Source organism: Nomascus leucogenys, chromosome 3, assembly GCF_006542625.1.
Source record: "Nomascus leucogenys isolate Asia chromosome 3, Asia_NLE_v1, whole genome shotgun sequence".
Taxonomy (NCBI): domain Eukaryota; kingdom Metazoa; phylum Chordata; class Mammalia; order Primates; family Hylobatidae; genus Nomascus; species Nomascus leucogenys.
The window spans coordinates 102599435-102621632 of NC_044383.1; the positions used below are offsets into that span (position 1 = coordinate 102599435).

Below are 22198 nucleotides of genomic sequence, written 5' to 3' on the forward strand. Positions count from 1 at the left end.
TTTTTCTCGACTATAACACAGAGAGGGATATTGGAATGTTTGCTTTGTTGTACTGTGCAAGTCTAAGAGAATCTGTGGTTCTTCATGTCCCTAGCCTCAGGAATCTAATTAAAGCTAGAGAGCCTACACCTGCTCTGATCCCCCAACACACACAACACACCAATGAACAAAATGTTGCAAAGAGTATTGGGGTTTCATTCACGCACTGATGCCCATGTGTAGATTTTAGGATAAGAACCCAGGCTTAGGGCATTATTACTCCTCAAGCAATGCAGAGTATTACACATAGACTATCCTATATATTTATGTTTGTTATATCAAAGAAATTATTTCGTTATTCTAATACTATTTTATCAGTTCTATTTCAAATTTTATAGTAAAAAGTTAATAACTCTGTCAAAACAATTATCAGAGTTAAAATCTCACTGATTTGAAACTTTAGTATGTTCTTTTTTTCCTTTTTCTTTTGTTACCATGGAGTAACTAACCAGGTGATATTTTGTGAAAACATATAGAAGATATAACTGATGTGATACAAATACAGGTGGAAAAGTATAGTGAAAAACAGAGTAGTGCCTCATTAAAATAGCTGCTTAACTACTGTGTCTATGCAAGGTATAGATGTGGCACAGACCTAGGAGGCTAGAGAGGGCTTTCCTATTTATATAATACACTGTCTGGACATTGAACAAGTAATCCTTTGTGATTATAATCTTTATGTGTGTTCTGAAATGGATTGCTTCTAAGTGAAATATAACTCTGCATACTTTTGGCTTTATTAGTAAGAAAAGATATTTCTGAAGAAACTGAGGATATTTGAACTAAATTAACTAAGGAAATAGTGCACTCTTGTGATAAAATTTGATCTTCAAAATGCATATTCCTTTGAATACCAATCTAGTTTTTTAAGAAAAATCCAAAGTTTTTGAGTTGAGATTTAGTGGGTGGCAGGGAGGCAGGGGAACAAACATCCCAGGATATTCATTTTTTACTGCTATAATCACTGTGTATTTCAGCAGTTTATTGTTATTTTCAGTTTCTAAGCATTTCATATTTGAACTAGATGAGAAGTGATAAGTATGTAGAATTTGCTTTAAATACTTGTTAATTTTGGTTTTCTTTACACTGTTTAAAACATTTACGCTGACAAAAGCTTTTCATGTATTTACATTTTGTAAATTTATATGCAGTAGAAACCTTTGAGTTATTTTTTGGAGGTGAAGGAAAACAATTTAGAGCCTGTTTACTTTTATTTCATCTGTTTCTAAAAGGATTTCTGAATATTTTATCTTGAATTGCATAGAGATAATAATTAAAATTGGGACTTTATTCCAAAGCGTCTTGTTTAGATTATCTATTGCTCCATAGGATACCAATACACAAAACTCAGTATTATGTCACTTACGGATTCTGAGCTTAGTTGGGTGCTTCTCAACATGGGGTCTCTCCTGTGGTTGCAGTCAGATGTCAGTGGGGACAGTAGTCTTCTGAAGGCATGACTGGGCTGGATGTCCAAGGGGCTCACTATATGTCTTGCAGTTGAAGCTTTTAGCTCAGCACTCAGCTGGGGCTGGCAGTTGGAGCACCTACAACACAAATTCTTCATCTAACCTATTCCTCACAGCATCTCAGGTAGCCTCAGATTGGTTGCACATCTCACATGGCACACGGCTTCCAACAGGTAAGGAGTCAAAGCTGCCAGGCCATTTAAGGGCTACACCTGGAACTAACACAGGGTCATTCGCACCACATTCTATTGGTCAAAGCAGTAAAATAACCTGCCCAGGTATAAAAGAATGGAACAATTAACTCGAACTCTAGACATGTGAGGTGGGAGATATTGTTGTGTCCATCTTGGAAACTCAGTCCACTTCACATCTTCTATAATGTTTTATATTCAATAAATGTAACATCTGTTCTATGTGTAGATCACATGTAGGAGAACATGAAAATGCCCCTTCAATTATAATGAGCTACTAAAAACTAATGCTACTTTGAGAAGTGCAGTAACAGGCACAGGATCCTGGCTATTTCACCTCTAGTGATAGGCTCCCTGCAAAAGGATCAGAAAGAGTTGCGTCTAGGTAAGTAGAAGGGGTGAAAGGGAATTCTTATTGGGGATTTTGTGCCAAGCACTATGAGATGGATACTTTACCCACACTACTTTTTTTTTGTTTTTTAAGAGATGGGATATCTCTGTGTTGCCTAGGCTAGGCTCAAGTGATCCTCCTGCCTCAGCTTCCCAAGTAGCGGGGACTATAGTAGCACACATCACTGTGCCTGGCTTTCTTCTCCGTAATTTAATGAGATTTTATAGGTGAAGAAATTAAGAATTAAAATTTTTAAGTAAATTTCTCAAAAATCCTGATATTGTAAGTGGCAAACCTGGGATTCAAACTTAGGCCATTTGACTCCAAAGTGTGTGCTTTTTCTACTTTACATACAAAAGTATTGCTCTCAAGGCTGAGAAATGAAAGTGAATGTGAAATAGTACACTGAAAAACGTAAAACAGTTCATCAGGTCTTTATTCTCACATATATCCTTCTTATAAAGGAAATAAAAATAAATTTTATTTTACTTAAAAAGATTTTTACTTAAAATGTTTTTAAACACAGACACAGATTTGAGCATTTTTATCAGATAACGTTAAATATGCATAATCTGGCTTTGCACTTCTAGCCAAAATAGTGAGGACCATGTTCTGCTAGGAGAAAAAAGACTTTCAGAAATCTGTCTGGTTTTATAGGGGTATTCTACTGAAGTAATTCTCAAAGTGTGGTTCTTGGACTGTCAGTTGACCTGAGAAATTGTTAGAAATGCACATCTTCAGGCCCCACCCCAGACCTACTGAATCAGAAACTGGGAGTATTTTTGAGAGCATTCTGGATAATTCTAATTTACCTTCATTTTGAGACCCACTACTCTACCGAAAGTCTGTTTTTGAAATATCATATTCAAAATACAAAGACATTTTAGAGGAGGAGAAACACTGTGGAAATGGGTGTTCAATGTGGCTAAAGAGTTAACTGCGTTGTGCACATGTACCCTAAAACTTAAAGTATAGTAAAAAAAAAAAAAAAGAGTTATCTGGCTGGACATCACCATGGAGGCATAGACTCAAGCAACTCTAAGATTAATATGGTCCTTTGAAGCTGCCTATTTCACAGGTTTGCAAATGTCTGCTTGGCCAGGTGTATATCTCTGGGGCTCCACCAGAGGTCTCCAGGGTGGGGCATAGGAATTGTTAACATCATCATTCTCTGGACACACTTTCTTGTGAAAAGTATCATCCAGAATAGAACCCAGTTGTCAAGGTTTAGCCTGAGAATGATTAAAAGAGTGGAAATTATTGCTTTCCTGGTTCTGAACATTGTACTGATATTAATGTAGCTCTACAATCTAATCACCTAATTGGATAATATGGAGCACATGAAGATAAGATTATGCCTAGGGTTATAAAGGAGGACAAATGCTTCTTACCCAGCTTTCTGAAGCACAAATATTTTTCCAGAAACATGATATCAAAAGTACATAGTAGTAACTAAATAAATTGCAAAACATGGTCTCCAAACTTTTTATTTTGCTTTGTCTATACTGTGGAGCCTAAGCTGACTGTAAGCTGTATATTTTGAAGTTGCTGACCAACAACAGCTCCTCCATCGTTAGGCCTGTATGGCTGAGCTTTCAACCTGGTAAGATTACATCTCTCCCTGTGAAATTTTACCTCACTGAGTCACCTTGTCGACTTTACAGCCTGTCCAGATGTTATTGTATGTGATTCTGTCATCAGATCCATCTGCTGACCCTCCCAGCTGTCAGCGTCCTCATTAAAGGATTCGTTACATTTTGAATAAAACCAGGCAGACCTTCAAAAACCTCTCTCCACATTTACGTTGTCTGTCCAGTAACCATGTCAGAAAGAGGAAACTAGGTTCTTTTAGAATGATTCATTCCGATATCATAGGAGAAAAAATAGGTTGTAAACTCTGATGCCAACAGGGGAGTGGACTAGGCCAAGTGTAGACAATATGGTGTGGTGGGATTGTGGGTAAACCATTAGAATACATATGTAATGCTGTCCAAGGACATTAATATCCAAAAATTTTAAAATACTGCCGACCAAAATCATATTTATCGACTGTATTCAGCCCAGAGTCAGGCAGTTTGATGGCTTTAGAGAGGTAAAGGAGTCTGTTTGGCTTGTCTATACTCATTTAAACTGTTCGAATAATTTTTCTTTCGAATAATTCCATAATATACACTTTTTCCAGGAATCCTCCTCTCAAAGGAGGAATGAAATCCATCATTCTGTATTCACAATACTTAACTAAATCTAGAATACCATGCTTAATTGGTATAGTGTAAGAGTAAACATTTTAAAGATCATCAACCACAATGACATTTAAGATAATTGGCAACAGTTATTATTTGTTAATTACCTAATATGTACAAGGCTATATGTTAGGTAATAAAGATACTATAAAATTCAAAAGTCCCTGCCCTCTGACAGCCTGTGATTTCCAATGAAGCAGGCAAAAATACACAGAAAATAATAGTAAGAATTCTAGTTTTTATATTTTAGGGCAACAATTCTTAATCCTGGTAGCACATTAGGACTACCAGGGAAGCTTTAAAAAAAACAAATACCAATGTTGTGGCCCTACCCCAAACCAATTAAATCAGAATTTTTGGAGTAGGGCCGGGATATGCAAATTAAATTACAGATCTGGAAATCAGATACTGTTAAAATGTAAATTTTATATATTATGTTTTTCTCATATATTCTGTACTTCATTTCCCAGCTTTTATTTGAGAGACTTTCCAAGCATTATATTTAGCATATAGATTTTCACTTTACACAATCTAGATATTCTAGATTTCTTTATTTAATTATAAAATATTAGATATAAACCATATATTTTGTTATATAAACAGCAAATCTGTTTTAATAAATTTTAATTTTATTTTTTGCCACCTATAAATAAACAAAATAAATTTATCTCTTTTATCCTCCAACAAATATTTCAGTGTCTCTTAGCAAAGAAAAAAGTTTCTTGTTTAAAGAAAATTAATTATATCATCTCTACAGCAAGTACATTTAAACAGTTCATCGCTAGGCATTTTAGCTGTTCACTAGCGTGCTCTTATATAACTTGTAAAGGTTGTAAATATTTAAATCTCTTCTAAATTATATTCTGCAATGGAAACAACAGACCTTATTTGGAGGCTGACCATGGAAGTGTTAGCATCCTGGCATCTCTAGTCCCCTCGGACAGCAGCTTTGAAGATTCTGGCCAAAAATCATGCAAACAGTAGTGATACAGTTAACAAGAAAGAGCTTATTCAGTGATGATAGAAATAGTGATGTGGCACAATTGTCTGTTAAACTGAAAAAAACTATTTTTAATATTCAGGTTGTACTATATTTTTTTACCACGAGAGGTCCCTAAATCCTGTTCAGTGTATTCAGGCCACTTGATGTGCATATCAGACTGTTGCAACACTTTGGTGTTATTTCCGTCACTCTACATTAACCAATTTTTTTAACATAGGAGAGGTAAACTTTTATTCCTTAGAATCAGCTTGTTAAAAGAATTTCCTTTAAATCTCATCTGGACCTAGAAAATAACGAGCATCGAAAGATATAAGAGTGGTGGAAAAACCAGGAAAATAAGTTACATAAAGTGGCAGTGAAATAGAATTCTTTTAGAGGTTAAGTGAAAACACAGGCTTCTTTGTGAGTTAAGAACAAACAATACCACCCCTTTCCATCTCAGGTCTAAATTCCATTTTGTTCAATCAGTGTTAATTAGTATCATAATTAAACATGACTTTTTTCATAGGCTGCCTTAATCGTACATGAATAATATTATTTTTATCACTTCAGTTTGGCTGTATGGTACTAATGATACTCTTGCCTTGAATGTAAGGAAACATAGATGTTCCTGTGTCTGCCCCTGCACTAACTTAGGTATTCATACATTGAATACTTGCTCCATGCCAAGCAGAAAGATATATTTCTTGCCTTTAGAAGTTTATAGTTTCTTTGGGGATATAATTTAATAGACAATTATAATCCATTGTAGTATGTTTAACATAACTCTTCATTTGATTTAATACCTTGATTTATTTCAATAAAAAGATGTTTCTATTTGTATAATTATGTCTCCTATTCCTTTAATAATTGGAGGTCACAAGGGGGCAAAAATATTTTCTCCATGACAGCCATTGATCTTTTGTAGTAAAAGCAACTCATAATCTACCATTGGGTATATGTTTGTACAGGGCTTGTCTTTTTTAGTTTGTTCATTTCAGTCTGGCTTATGAACAAAACAAGGACATCTCTGTTATGACTTCAGAAAATAATTCTATCTGATTAAATTATTATATTGGTACTCTTTCGAATCAGACATTATTAAGAGATACTAATGAAATTAACCTAGGTAAGAAATTTAAAATATTGTATTTAAATGCATATGCCTTGTATTTTTATTCCTTTGGAAATGTTAACAGTAGCTTTTTAATGGTAATTTATATTTTGATCACTAGATGGCACTAAGCACATATAGCCAACAAAAAAATAACTTTTTCTCAAGTTTTCTGAAAGCAAGTCTATGTTTTCAGCATTACACACCATAAATTTTTTTATGTAGCCCATAAAATTCTTCTTGCTACAAAAGCGTTATTTTTCTAAGTGAAATAATCTCACATCTGACTCCCTTAGGTATAGTAAGTTACGAGAGAGACACAGCCTCTGAAATTAGCAGTCATCCACTCATCAAACTTCTCTATTCTTGGCCATTTAGATTTATTATTATCATCTGTTTCTTAAACTGACCTTTTCTTACTAGTACTTCCTCTTCTCTGGGAAACAGAGAATATATTTTAATTTTTTTAAAGGGCTATTATTATATAGCCTCTGGCATGTTAAAAATAGATCCTAGAGATTCACACACAGAAGTTCCTGTAGGGCAAAATATAAAAAGAGCAAAAACTTTGTTTTCGTTTTTTGGTCTTCTAAATATTATTCGCATATTGCAAAATATTCTTTCTTTTGTTATTTTTGGTCTGGTTATGATATTCACGCAATATGTTTTCTGAATCATGATGCTTTACGTTGCAAATAATAAATATCCTTAATGTTTAAATTATTATTAAATTGAGTTATTTTACACAACCAGAAATTGTCCAGAAGTTAAATGGTACTTCCAGTGGTGGTTAGAGTTAGTCAGTGACTTAATCAGAAATCCAGTGGTGGCCAGGCACAGTGGCTCACACCTGTAATCACAGCACTTTCAGAGGCCCGAGGTGGGAGGATCACTTGAGCCTAGGAGTTTAAGGCTGCAGTAAGTCATGACTGTGCCACACTGCACTCCAGTCTGGGCAACAGAGCGAGACCCTGTCTCAAAAACAGAAACAAAAGCAGAAACCCAGTGATGTCATCAGGGACCCAGGTTTGTTTCCTTTCATATGTCCACTCTGCTATCTCTGGTATATCAGACTTCTGCTTTGTGTTGATGATAACCACTGCAGTTCTACATAGAATTTATAATCATGGTAAAGTCCAGTAGTAGAAGAGGGGATATTCACCCCTTTATAGGTTTATTTTTATCAGTGGTTTACATTACTTCAGGATCCTGCAGCAAAGTTCTCCTCAGGTCTCATTTGCCATGCCTGGGTCCCCAGTACTTCCTAAACAATTCAATGACAGGAGGAGGGAATAACTGTGATAGGTATATACTGATAGAGACCCTTGCCCTTCCTAGCATCACAGACCCCCTCAGAGGAAGATGAAACCTGATACAATATCAGAGCACTACCCAGCGAAGAGGGAGATGGATGTGGGGAGGCAGACCACAATATTTGCTACCATTTTTGTTTTTATTTGTTCGTTTTTGTTTCACTTAAAGACTCTTCTGGCTGGGCGTGGTGGCTCACGCCTGTAATCCCAGCACTTTGGGAGGCCGAGGTGGGTGGATCACGAGGTCAGGAGATAGAGACAATCCTGGCTAACACGGTGGAACCCCGTCTCTACTAAAAATACAAAAAATTAGCCGGGCGTGGTGGCAGGCACCTGTAGTCCCAGCTACTTGGGAGGCTGAGGCAGGAGAATGGCACGAACCCGGGAGGTGGAGCTTGCAGTGAGCCGAGATAGCGCCACTGCAGTCCAGCTTGGGTGAAAGAGCAAAACTCCGTCTCAAAAAAAAAAAAAGACTCTTCTTCCTGATGTCCTGATATTCTTGAAATATAACTTTCAAGTATTTCAAGTGTGTCACACTGGACAGAGTCACAGATGTATCCCATATCTAGCTATTGCAGACTCTATCATTCAGTACAAGCTGTTTAACCTTTTTTTTTTTTTTTTTTTGTCTATATATGTGTCCTTTTCCTAACCATTAGAGAAAGTAAAATCTTGGATTCTTTTTATCTGCGTATTAGTTCTGTCATGCTCTGAGAATAGTATTTCTAAAACGTGTTATGAATCTAGTAGCATTTCAACTAAATCTACAATTGTCTGCTAAGTCCCCACAACTTTAAAGGCACTGGGGCAAGCACTATGGGTAAGTCTGGCCAGGACATCTGAAAACACTGCCACCATCTGCCTTGGAGCTCAGCCAGACCCCGTGGACACTCCAAAGGGGCAGAGCAAGCAACACCACCTCGGTGATGCGAGTCATTCATTGTTCCCTGTCAAATACAGTGCCTTTTGGCCTGTTCTGGCCTATTTTGCACCGATTTTTCCATTTGATATCTCAGCACTTCTCAGAGGCTATAGAATGGCTCCCCTAGTATAGATTCTATCTGAAATAGCAAACTGTGACTCTGAGGAACTCATCGCCCTTCTTGGCTATTTATGCCAAAGATGTGATCCTGGTACAATATCTGAGTGTTGATTTGTTTCTTATCTGTATTCAGCAGATATTCATTGAATAATTAAAAGAATATCTGTAACAATTGATATTTCAAATGTAAGGTTTTCTCTTACAGCATTTGAAAATGCAGATCACGTTGTGTTTCTTGTGTTACCTGTTTTAACAGTTTATCAGTTCTTGTCAAATAGCCAGTGAATATTATCAACTAACATTTTCAAACAATATTGTATTTTCAAGTAAAGAACTATTCTTAAAAAGCAAGTAGTATTGGCATAATTGCTAGGTTGGTCAAACCTTGTTCTTATCCTTTTAGTTTTATCTATAGATTTGAAAGAGATTAACTCGTTAGAGAATACATTTAGTCAAAAAATGTTTAAAAAGAGAAACCTCATTGATATTTTTATTTTTCAGAAAACTGTGGAATATATTTTCCAGAAATAAAAAGAGATCCAGGCAGATATTTACACAGTTGTCCTGAATCTGTGAAAAAATGGCTTCGACAGCTAAAGAATGCTGGGAAAATTCTTCTGTTAATTACCAGTTCTCACAGTGATTACTGTAGACTTCTCTGCGAATATATCCTTGGGTGAGTGATGAGTCATTCGGTTTTCACTGTCTTGTGAAATACAGATAGCAAATTAGACCAGGGCTTTTTTAAAAGTGTCAGCCATGAGCATATCATTATTTTAAACAATGCTGAGTGACAAGTTGATTTTTTTTTGCTCATGACATACCTCAATCTCTGCTGACAGCAGCCCAACCAAGTACATTTTAGCAAAGCAATGTTATTGGGGACCAGTATGCTCATAGCTCACCAAATGTCCAGGTTTTAGGTTTTTTAGAAGGTGGTAAACTGTGTATCCTTCAGTTTTCCATGAATTTGGTTTCTCGTCTTTGGATGATGATTGAGAGACTCTGAGTTGTAGGTTATACTCCTCCACAGATACCTGGAGTACAGCCACTCTTTAGTCATTTCCGTGTGGAGCCATGTACTTTACTGTTTAACACAGCCAGGATGGGATTGAATTCATGAAAATGAAGGCAGAATAACTGCATAGACTTTAAAGTAAGACAGACTTGACTTCAAGCCCCACTCTGCAGTTTACTGTATTACCTGGGGCAGGTTTTATAACCTCTTTAAGCTTCAATTTTGTCATCATAAAAATGGTACAGTAATGCCTTGTGGGTATGAGGGGATAGTTAAATAGCATAATACAGGTAGAGAATTAGACAGGAATAGTTGATAGACTTCAGTGGGTAAATACTTATTCTTGTGGGCAATACCAGGAAATGTCTATGGTCAAAGCAAGATTCTATAATGAGCTATTAGGTCTCCCCTAATGTTTCCTCAAATTCCATCAAATACCGAATTCCCATGAGCAAGTTTGAGCCTTAAAACCTACCTTCACCAGCTTTTTTAGCGTCATGATTTCCATGTTCCTTAGCATGTGTGGCTTTAGTTTGTTCTGTGATATGCTTACAATCTGTGAGTAGAATTTCTGCTTTCTGAATAATGTATAGGCTGATACATAATAATGCATCCTTTGGGTGAATTACGGCTAAAATCCTGGATGTCTTCGAAGGTGCCGCTCATAGAGACATTTGCTATCCTAGTAGTGGGCCCATGCTGTAGAATGAACAATCTGGATTTTAATTCCTTTTTTATTAGCATAGATAACCGTAGTCTTTCTTCATCTTAATTTCTATGTATTGCAGTTTGGATTTGTAAATGTATTCTAGAATGTTGGGTAAATATTGTTTCCCCCATTGTAATAGGGAGTCCTTCAGGAGAAAGGCTACCCTTCCTTTGCCATCAAAAGTAATCCTTAATATAATGCTAAGTACAGATTGAAAATCATTAATTATTGTCATACAAAAGTTACCACATTATAAGACTACACTGATTGTCAAATAAAGTATCTTCTTCACATTTGAAGCACTCTCTGAAAGATGACCATGACTTGCTATAATGCTGCTTTCTGTGGGACCCATGTAACACACAAAATTGTTAACTCTTTGAGCTAACAAAGCCAGCCAATTTCAAGGCCCCCAAATTTGAAGATAGATTTTCCAAATATTTCCAGCTGTTAGAAACTATTGAGTTCACTACCAAAGCCAGCTTGGTACCTACAGTCTATGTGCTGCTCTCTTTTTTTTCCTGATTATGTTTATACTTCAAAGAGCTGTCAGGAAGACTAGTACTCAACCACCTTCTATTTCCAGTGAAATGTTCACCTTAAAGTGTGTGAGAAAAATATAAAGCATGTAAAAGTTAATCAAAAGATAAATGATGCTGTGGTAAAATAGATAAGCAAAGATCAAGTTCTGTTTTATATGGACCTTTTCTAATTCTTAAAATAAATTTATGAAAAATTGTGTTGCTTTTAGGAATGATTTTACAGACCTTTTTGACATTGTGATTACAAATGCATTGAAGCCTGGTTTCTTCTCCCACTTACCAAGTCAGAGACCTTTCCGAACACTCGGTAAGTTACATTTGGTTTATTTCTTCTCCCGTATACAGTTGGCTAACAACCTTGTGCAGAACACTGTGTTACATGCAACGCCATGTCTTCTTTCCTCTCATGGGGAAGAAAAAAGATAATAAACCTATGTTTGTATTAAGTGTTACGCTACCACTTTATATCACAATTATTTCTTTGCATGTCAGTCTCTCCCTGACTTTAAAAATGAAGGGCATGAACTTCACCTTAGTTTTTAGGGCCTAAATAAATGCCTCGATAAATATTTGAAGGATGGATTACTTGTGATAAATCAGTCAAGTTATCTTCTAGAACAAAAGCGCCTGCAGAACACATGAAGATCTTAAAAAATGAAACATTCCTCTCTGGGGAATAGACAAGGCCTTCCTGAAAGGGTATTTAGAATTGTCATTCATGTAGAAGAGACTGATAGGGAGAGAGGTGGAATGAAAGGGATTTGCAGATGAAAAAGAATGATAATAGAGTGAGGTACTCATAGTAGGTGCTCTTGAAAGCTTCTTGAATGAATGCATAAATGAATAAAAAGAAGAGCCTGATCTGGAATAGAGAAGTTATAGTTTTTGGGGAGTGAAAGACAGTGAGTTTAGTTTTGATATCTGTTGTGTCTTTTATTTCTATTTAAGTAGTTTCAAATAAACTCAATGATATATTAACATTTGAGGACCATTCAGAAGTTCTCTTAGGAGATGAACATCTAAAATAAATCCAGGATGGTTGGAAATTGAAACACAGTTAATGGTTGTAAATGCACATAAATGTATAAAAGATTATTAACAAATAAAATTTATAGATCTACCTAGAAATGTAGCTGTATTTTAAAGAGAATGATAAAATTAACATACATGCATATTATATGCATAATATATATGAGCATATATATTGTGCATATATATATAACCATAATATATGATTTATAATTTTACTTTTGATCATATGCTTGGCATTATATAACAACCTGGGCCAGGTTGGACTGATACTTAATATACATTTCTCTTTACTTTCCCGTGGCCACACACTACCCTGCTTTGAAATAAAATTTAAAATTTCTCAAAAAAGTGTTCATGTGAGTCAGACGCATTTAATACATTTATTTGATATGGTAATACAGTATTATTTACTTTGAACTTTGCTATTCAAAAGCCTGATTCAGTTCTAGGCATTTGATAGTAGCTCAGTACTCAGTGATGGGCTTATGAATAGTGAAATCTAAGTGAGGTTCATTGTAGCACGTGTCAAGCACCAAGGCATTTTCTGTGCACCAGACAGATGTGTGAACATGTGACCACATCAGCAAGTGCAAGGGATGCTTATGGATTGTAGTACATGTCATGAAGCTAGTAGCCACCTTACGTGGTACTACAGTATATGGGGCAGGCCTCCTTAGAGCGGCTGGCCAGGGAAGCTCTGTCCAAAAAGGTTAGGTAAGGTGACTTGCAAGGCGAGCCCTGGGGGACAAGTGATGAGAAGAACAGAAGAAGAGTGTTCCTGGCAGTGGATCAAATGAACGCCAAGGCCCAGTAAGAGAGTAGTTTTGTCACATTCTAGTAACAGAGAAGAGACCTGCCATTCTGGCACATGGTCATGGGGTGGGAGGGGGGTGAAGTTAGGGAGGCAGGCACCCGCATAAGCAGTGGAAAGGGGTTTGAATTTTATTCCACAAGTAACCCGAAGCTGTTCCATTGTTTGCGGCAGAAGAGTGATATAAGAGACTGCTTTGGCTGCTGGGTGGGGAATGGTTTGAGTGTGGGGAAGGATGGAAAGAGGAAGACCTGGCAACTGCAGTGTCCCTAGTAAGATACTGTCATGGTTTGGTCCAGAGCGACAGTATTGGAAATGGAGAGCGGTAGATATATTTAAATATATTATGGAGTTGGAAAACACAGAGGGCTCGGTGATACTTAAAGAAACAGCAGACGAAAAGAAAGGAGTAATAAAAAAATAACTTCCAGATGGTTGATTTTTCTTTTTCCTGAAATGAGCAAGTGAGTAGATGGTGGTACCATTTACAGACTTGGGGAAAAATACAGAGGATAAAGTTGTATGGAGTAGGGGTTACATCTGTTAAGAACTCGTTTTTCAACATGTTAATTTTGAGATGCCTATGAGTTATGTAACTGTCACTATCAATTAGGAAATTGTATAAATATGCCTGGAGTCCAAGGGAACAAGTCTAGGCTCAAGATATATATTGGGAGTAATCAGCTCATAGATAGGTATTTGAAGCCCAGGGATTATATGAAACCAAATATAGAGAGAATGTAGATAGGCAAAAGGCCTGGACCAAGCCCTGACATTCTCTAATATTAAGGATAGAGAAGAAAGAGTGCAGTGTGGCAGCAGATAGATTATAGTAGGGAAAACAGTAGAATACGTGTTCAGAAGCCAGAGGAAAGAGGAAAGGGTAGCCAGCTAGTCCAAATTCTACAGAAAATGTCCACTGAAATGAGGAAAGAGAAATCTTCTTTGGGATGGGCAAGATGGAGATCACTAGTGCCTCAGTGAACAGTTGCCATAGAGTGGTGGGATAGAAACTAAATTCCAGTATCTTGAGTAGCTCATTAGAGGTATGGAACCAGGGTATATGTACAGCTCTTTCTAGAATTTTAGCTCTAAAGGCAGTCAAAGAATTGAGGTTTTAGCTGGAAGACAATGTAGGATTAAGGGCATATTTTATTTTTTTAAGATCGAAGATACTAGAATATGCATATATGCTGATGAGAATGATCTAGTGCAGTGGTTTTCAACGGTGGCAGTTTTGCCCTTCAGTGCAAATTTGGCAATGTCTGGAGACATTTTTGGTTGTCGCAACTTGGGAGGGGGTTGGAGACTAGGTGTGCTGCTAAGCAGCTTACAACACACAGGACAGCACCCTCCAACGACAAAGAATTATCTAGCCCCAAATCTCAGTGGTGCCAAGGCTAAGAAACCCTAGTCTAGCAGAAAGAAATAGGTTGATGTTGTTTTTGTATGTTGGTTTAAAGTCTTATATAATAAAATCCTTGATATTAAGAAATAATCTGTTATCAAGGATTCTAATAATATTCTTATAATTAAACCAGAAAAAAATTTAAATGTTTTTCCCCACTTTACAAACTTACATTTAAATATATAAGTAAGTACCCAATAAATATTTGTTTTTATTTTTATTTTTGTGGGGTTTGCATATTTTGTTCCAAGAAAATCTATACCCCTTTTATACCCATAGTAGTATTTATGCCATTCCATAAGATTTTTATTAAAATTTCACACAAAAATACAAATAATGGAAAACTACACGTTAAAAATATACCAAGTTTTTTTTAACATATTGGAAATTATAAATGCATTAACTATGCTGACAATTTACATCATTTTATGTAGTTTTTCTCTATTTAATTGAGAGTATACCGAGATAAAAGGGTGGAGTGTTCAAAAAACGATTACTTTAGAAGTACCTATCTTAAGACTTCTGTGCAGTATTTTCTGTTAGTTGTACAGTACAATTGGATTAGAAGGCTGACATAATAATGATGTTTATCCAAACTACGTTTTTAGATATTATACTCATCAAAAGACTTGAAAGTCTTTTTGACTGAATTTATGGTATGGAAATATTAGGAATCTAAACTTTAAAAATAAGTACATCCTGATAATGAATATACCATTTTAAAAAATTGTTTTATATTTTGGGTTGTATAAAAACTTAGTTTTTTAATTTCTACCTTCTCAAATTTGTATTTCATTTATTTTTTAATTGACAAGTAAAAATTATATATTTATGTTGTACAACATGGTATTTTGATATATATATACATTGTAGAATGGCTAAATGATACTATTTAAATAGGAATTACCTCACATTATCATTTTTTGTGTGTGTGGTAAGAACACTTAAAATCTATTCTCTTAGTAAATTTCAAATATACAATATATTATTTTTAACTCTACATTATGTACAATATATTTCTTGGATTTATGGATTTATTCCTCCTAACTGAAATTTTGTATCCTTTGACCGACATCTCCTAATACCCCTACCCCTAGCCTCACATTACCACCATTTTACTTTCTGATTCTGTGAGTTTGGCTTTTTTACATTCCAAATGTAAGTGAGATCATATGGTATTTGTCTTTCTGTGCCTGTCTTATTTTGCTTAACATTGTGTCCTTCAGGTTCATCCATGTTGTCACAAATGACAGGATTTCTTTCTTGTTAAGGTCAAATAGTATTCCATTATGTATATATACCATATTTTCTTTATCCTTTAATCTGCTAATGGACATTTAGGTTGATTTCATATCTTGACTATTGTGAATAATGCTGTAATGAACATGGGAGTGCAGATAGCTCAACATACCAGTTTTATATATTTTGCATATATACTTAGTATTGGAGTTGCTGGATCATATAGTAGTTCTATTTTTAATTATTTTGAAGAACCTCCACACTTTTTTCCATAATGACTAAACTAATTTATAATCCCACCAAGAATGTACAAGGATTCCCTTTTCTCCACATGCTCTTTAACACTTATCTTTTGTCTTTTTGATAATAGCCATTCTAATAGGTATAATAGGTATGAGGTGATATCTCATTGTGGTTTTCATTTGTATTTCCCCGATGATTAGTGATGTTGAGCACTTTTTCATATAGCTGCTAGACATTTGTATATCTTTTTGAGAAATGTCTATTCAGGTCCTGTGCTCATTTTTTTAATTGGATTATTTGTTTCCTTACTATTGAGTTGAGTTCCTTTTATATTTTGGATATTAACCCCTTAACAGATGTATGGTTTGCAACTATTGTCTACCATTCTACAGATTGTTTTCACTTTGTTGACTGTTTTCTTTGCGGTTGCATAGCTTTGTAGTATTATGTAATCTCATTTGTCTATTTTTGCTTTTGTTGTCTGTGCATTTGGGGATATAGCCAGAAAGTCTGATAAAAATTTCATTTTAACTAGCAGTCTACTCTGTTTCATTCTCTTCTGTGGTTTTAGAGATGAAAAATCTGGATTGATGAAGCAGGACCCAAAGTCCTACAGTCTCTGTAATGAAGACTGTAAAATGCCTAGCAATCTCAGCATATATAGGATTTCATGCTTTTTGTACAGATATTTAGAAAAATTTACCTCATTTTGGCCGGGAGTGGTGGCTCACGCCTGTAATCCCAGCACTTTGGGAGGCTGAGGCGGACGGATCACCTGAGGTCGGGAGTTCAAAACCAGCCTGACCAACATGGAGAAACCCCGTCTCTACTAAAAATACAAAATTAGCTGGGCATGGTGGCACATGCCTGTAATCTCAGCTACTAGAGGCTGAGGCAGGAGAATCGCTTGAACCTGGGAGGCAGAGGTTGCGGTGAGCCAAGATCGCGCCATTGCACTCCAGCCTGGGCAACAAGAGCGAAACTCCGACTCAAAAAAAAAAAAAAAAGAAGAAGAAAAGTTTACCTCATTTTTATCATATACAGGAGGGCTAGATGTCTAAGGTTCTTTCCAGCCTTTGTTTTCTGGGCCTCTGATTTAAAATATTTCAGTGGAAGAAATATTTTTTAGAATTAAACCAAAATACTTTATTCTATTTAGAATGCAAAAAAGATTGCCAGAACTATTACTAATTACAGGATTGTACTGCACATATTTTAAAATCCCTACTTCATTACATTCTCTATTATGTGTCTATTCTGCTGCTGATTCTGATTCAGATTCTTCAGCTACCTCTAACTGCTTTACCTCCATTTCTACTACCCTTCTCTTTTAATGTTGATATTCCCTAACATTCTGTATTTGGCTCTCCTTTCTTCTCCTGTTGTCCTTCAGCTCTCTACCACTGGGAAGGTTTTAACTATCATCTATATAGTGATGGTTGACATTTCCTTATCTCTGGGTTTCACATTTCTCTGACCTTCAGAAGCCTATTTCTATCTGTCTTCTAAAATCTTCACATCCCACAGCCCCAGGGTCGCAGGAAACTTGATGTGCTTGCAACAGCTCATTAAATCCCCATCCCATTTTAGAATGCCCCTCTTCCCATATTCCATAATTACATTTTAGTTACTTTTCCAAGCACAGACTTTAACCAAGCTAGTAAGCAAAAACCACAGTTACTTTTGCACTAACCTAAAAAATCAGTCATCCTTATTTCTTCCCTCCCTTTTAAGTTGTCCTTCTGTTTTCTCAGGTTTGTCCTCAGTACATTCCCACCACTGCCCCATCATCCCTTGTGTGAAATGGCACAATATTTAAGTCATTGCTCCAAATGGTTAAAGTAAAGTTAATGCAACTGAGCTTGCTGGGATGGAAGGCACAGCGAGCCAATCACAAAACACAGCATGGCCTTAGCAAGTCGCACAGGTTTGACGTCAGCGGTTGTCATGGTAACAGGGGCGAAGATGCTGATGCCAGTGTCAGTCAGGACTGAGCTCCTCCCTCCAGTCTGATTGCTGCCAGTGCTTAAGGATGTATGGAGGGGAGAAGCGTCTTCCAAGCAAAATCTTCATCCTCTCCTCTATCACGTGCACTGCGTCACCAGATCCTCGCCAGTGCTGAGGGTGGGGATACGGGGGAATCTCTGTCTTGCAAGATTAAATTGTCATTGGAGAGGGAACGTGTCTGCCTTGTTCACTGCAGTGTCGCAATGCTGCTAGCTCAGTTCCTCCCCTGCCCGCCAATGGGAGAATAATAATCCAACTCTCTCTTTCTCTCTCTCTCTCTCTCTGTCCCTCCCTCTCCCCCTCTCCTCTCCCTCTCTCTCTCTCTACTCTCTCTCCTCTCTCTCTCCCTCTCCCCCTCTCCTCTCTCTCTTTCTCTCTCTCTCTCTCTCTCGTCCCTTGGCCTTAGCTGTCACCAATACATTGACTCTGACTCCCAAATCTTTCCCTGAGACCTGTTTTCCTGAGTCTCATACGCAGTTCCTCCTCCACACTAGGCAGCTCCACTCAGTGTTCTCAAATCAAGCTTGAGATTCTCCCTCCGCCTAGAAACCAAAAACAACCAAACATGCTGGTCACCTCGTGTGTATTCCTTACTTAACCATCTATTACAATTCTCCAGCTAATAACCTCCGTTGTCTTCACCCTTTTACCTCCAGTATGCTATGCATTAAATCCTGCTTAATATACCTGGGAAATCTCTCATCTCTGTCCTCCTCTCCCTTTCCACTAGGCCATCTAACCCCTCCCCAACCTCTCTTCAGACACTTTTCATTAGCACAGACTTCTATTTTTCAGTTCTTTAAAATTTCCCACATCTTTTTTATTATTTACTTAGGCACAAATTTATTTAATCACATGCACACAGTGTCTCATTGGCTTCCATTCCATATAGCATCCTAAGGCTAATTGTACAATCTGGTTCCTAAATAACCTTTCCATCCTCAACTCTGTCTCCATAAAACTACCCTTTACTCTACTGAAATGATTGCCTTTTATTCTTATATCAAGTTTTTGTTCTCGCTATTCTGTCAACATCAGTGTTTCTCAGACTTTAATGTACACATGAATCACCTAGAGATCTTGTTAAAATGGAGATTCTGATTCAGAGGCCCTGGTGAAATCTTAGATTCTGCATTTCTAAATAACTTGTCTGGTGAAGCAGATGCTACTGGTTGGAAGATCACACTTTGAGTGGCATAAATACATGTAGAATGCCTTCTCCCTTTCCTCTCTGGTGACTTCCTACCTCTTATTTAAGGTCAAACATACAAATCACATCTCCTTTGCAATACCTTCCTTCTGCAGCTCCAGTCAGAGCTGTTTCTTTCTCTGTATTGTTTAGTGCTTTCACTTGACTACAGTTGGGGAATTGTCTGATGAACTTTGTCACCGGTTGTTAGTGCTGAGGGGTGCAGCTGTGTGCAGGAATCTTTCTGTCTTTAGCACAATTCCAACAACATTAAAAGCTCCCTGAATGAAGGAGGCTGAATCCATCAGCGAACTAGTCAACCCCATCTCTACTAAAAATACAAAAATTAGCTGGGCGTGGTGGCAGGCGCCTGTAATTCCAGCTACTCGGAGGCTGAGGCAGGAAAATCGCTTGAACCCAGGAGGCAGAGGTTGCAGTGAGCCGAGATCGTGCCATTGCACTCCAGCCTGGGCAATAAGAGCGAAACTCCATCTCAAAAAAAAAAAAAAAAAAAGAAAAAAGAATGATGAATGAATGGTAACCCCCCCAAACCAAAGTAGATAAGGGTAAGAATCACACTTTTTCTTTAATAGTATAATTTTCCTGTTATAGTCCCCAACACAAGCATTTTACTAGACATTTTATTTGAAAAATGTCTTACCTGTCCATGCCAAGAAACAGAGAAAGTATGTATGAAAATGAACAACTGGAGGAAAAAAAGTCTAGCCCAGAATTGAGGAAGGGATTTATAAAAGTAAATGTGAACTGTTCGGTCAAATTTACATATATACAGAAAGGAATCCTAGAAATAAAAATTATAAATATATTTTTAATCATAATTCATTATTTAGTAACCTCTAACAAGTCAGAGATTGCCACCAGAATATAAGCATCCTTAGGGAAGAGATGCTTAGGGCAGAGACTTGAGCCATCTCATTCACTGCTATATCCCTACTGACTAAAACAGTCTGTGAAATATAGTAAAAATGAAGAATGAGATGTGAAAGAAAATGAATTGTATTTCTAGCTCAAATTCTGTTTGACTCCACCAGGCTGTGCAGATCCTCTCATGTTTGTAACTTTTTACTTGTAACAGAAAAACATTGGCAACAACCCACATGTCTATCTATAGAGGACTATTATTAATAAATAAATAATAGAACATGTGTAAAATAGAATGAAATGCACATATTTTAAAAGGTAGATTACACTGTGCTAGCTATAAAGTAGTTTAAAAATAGCAAGTTGCAGAGCCTCATGCAGATTATTCTAATATTAGCATTTAAAAGCATTTTAAAATTATTAGTATTATATTAGTTTGCTAGAGCTGCCGTAACAAAATACCACAAACTAGATAGCTTGAACGATGTATTTTATTTCTTTGCAGTTCTGGAGGCTGTGAAGTCTGAAACCAGGTTGTAGCAGGATTGGTTTCTTCTAAGGCCTCTCTCTTCTTGGTTTGTAGATGGTTGTTTTCCGCCTGTGTCTTTACATAGTCTTTCCTCTGTGTCTATCTGTGTCCTAATCTCATCTTCTTATAAGGAGACTATGTTGGATTAGGTCCACTGTGAGAGTCTCATTTTAATTTAATCCAGCCTTTAAAGGCTCCATCTCTAAATAGTCACATTCTGATACACTAGGGGTTATTATTTTAACTTATGATTTGGGGAGAAATATAATTCAGGCCATAACAGGTATATACATATACTGAAACTCATCAAATTGTATGCTTTAAATATATTCCATTTATTGTATGTTGATTATATCTCAACAAATGTGTAAAACCATGGAGAAAAAGAATATACTCATATTCGTATTTGCTTTTATATGCATAAAAGAGCAGAAGAGGTGAGTGCATACCAGATAGAGTTCAAAAATAAGACTTAAAAAACATGTAAATATATTACTGATTCAGAAAAAATCTCATAAATGCATATTTTTAAACATTAATAAAGTAGTGACACCAAGTGCTTGGGGAGTTTAGGGGAGGCAGCAGTCACTGTGAGTTGAGGTTAGTGCTTCTGGCCTACAAAACTTCTCACAGGTTCTGCTCTCTGTGGTAAGTTTCGCTTAGCTTTATTAAAGGCTGTCAGTCTAGCCTTGACTGTATCATTGTCCCATATCTACTTTGTAACTATTATACTGTCAAAAACTTTACTGTTTTTTAAACTCGTCTTGTCCATATGTTCTTACAATAAGAAAATAAAAAGATTTACTTCATTGTAGTAAGACATAGCTATATTTAGGAATAAATTACAGTTTCCAAGACAGCTTTAGTTTTATTTATTTGCCTAAATTGATGGCTCCTCCATCTCTTTATCCAACCTTCATTTGTTTCTTAACTTCATTAGGTTAGTTTTTTGGTAGTTTGTAGTCTAAAAGAAAAGGTTGGAGCTTTGTTCACCTATGAGTTTTCTCCTTTCTAGTTATTTTATAACCCAAACATCTATTAGTGTTAAATTAAAGGGTTTGAGGAATAATTTGTATATCTTGTAGAACTTTGGTATAGAAAATTGTCCTAATAATGTATTTTTATAGAAAAATGTTTTCAATTAATACATTTTACCTAACTGTTAAGATTGCTTTAAATTAAAGCTGGGACAGTGGAATTTTAGGAAAGTAATACAGGTTTGCTTTTTTACGAGATAAAGCTTTTTATCAGTGAATTTGAAGGACATTGTGAAAATAATAAACTATAAAATTCAGTTCAAAGGGCATTCTAAAGCCTTCCTTCTTTTCTTCATTCATTGCTGACCTGTTTTCAATATATATGGAAGATTGTAACAGCACTAAATTTGAGCCTTATATAAAGATGTCATAGGAGGTTGGCTGAGGCTCATCCTAAGTGAGAATTGTTAGTTTGCGGGTATCCTCAGGGATGCCAGATAAAGGTTTATTCTGTGCTTTAGTTGTTCCCCGTTTGTGGCAATACCATGAGACACATTCAGGTCCAGGAATCCAAATTCGGAAATGCTGTCTGGGAGTATCATCTTACTTTGTCTTCTAGCCCCAATTTGAAATCCTTTGGAATAAGGAGGCAAAGTGCATTCTTGTCCTGGCTCTTATTATAACATTTCAGTGACTTTGGTCAGATTCCTTAACTTTTTCAGATATCAGTTTATTCACCTGTAAATTGAAGGGGTTATAGCTAAGACTTCTTAAACACTTACTTTGTGGCAGACACTTTTCCATGTGCTCTATTTTTATCTGTATTAA

At 36.4% G+C, this 22198-nt stretch overlaps 1 protein-coding gene across 1 annotated transcript in view; it reads left to right on the top strand.

The window, feature by feature from the left end:
• NT5DC1 (5'-nucleotidase domain containing 1) overlaps nt 1-22198 on the top strand; it is a 144321-nt gene that overhangs the window by 106179 nt on the left and 15944 nt on the right. Inside the window, exons 7-8 of the mRNA XM_030809593.1 lie at nt 9286-9460; nt 11263-11360. Of these exons, the coding sequence (XP_030665453.1) occupies nt 9286-9460; nt 11263-11360 (273 nt within the window). The remainder of the gene's footprint in view (nt 1-9285; nt 9461-11262; nt 11361-22198) is intronic.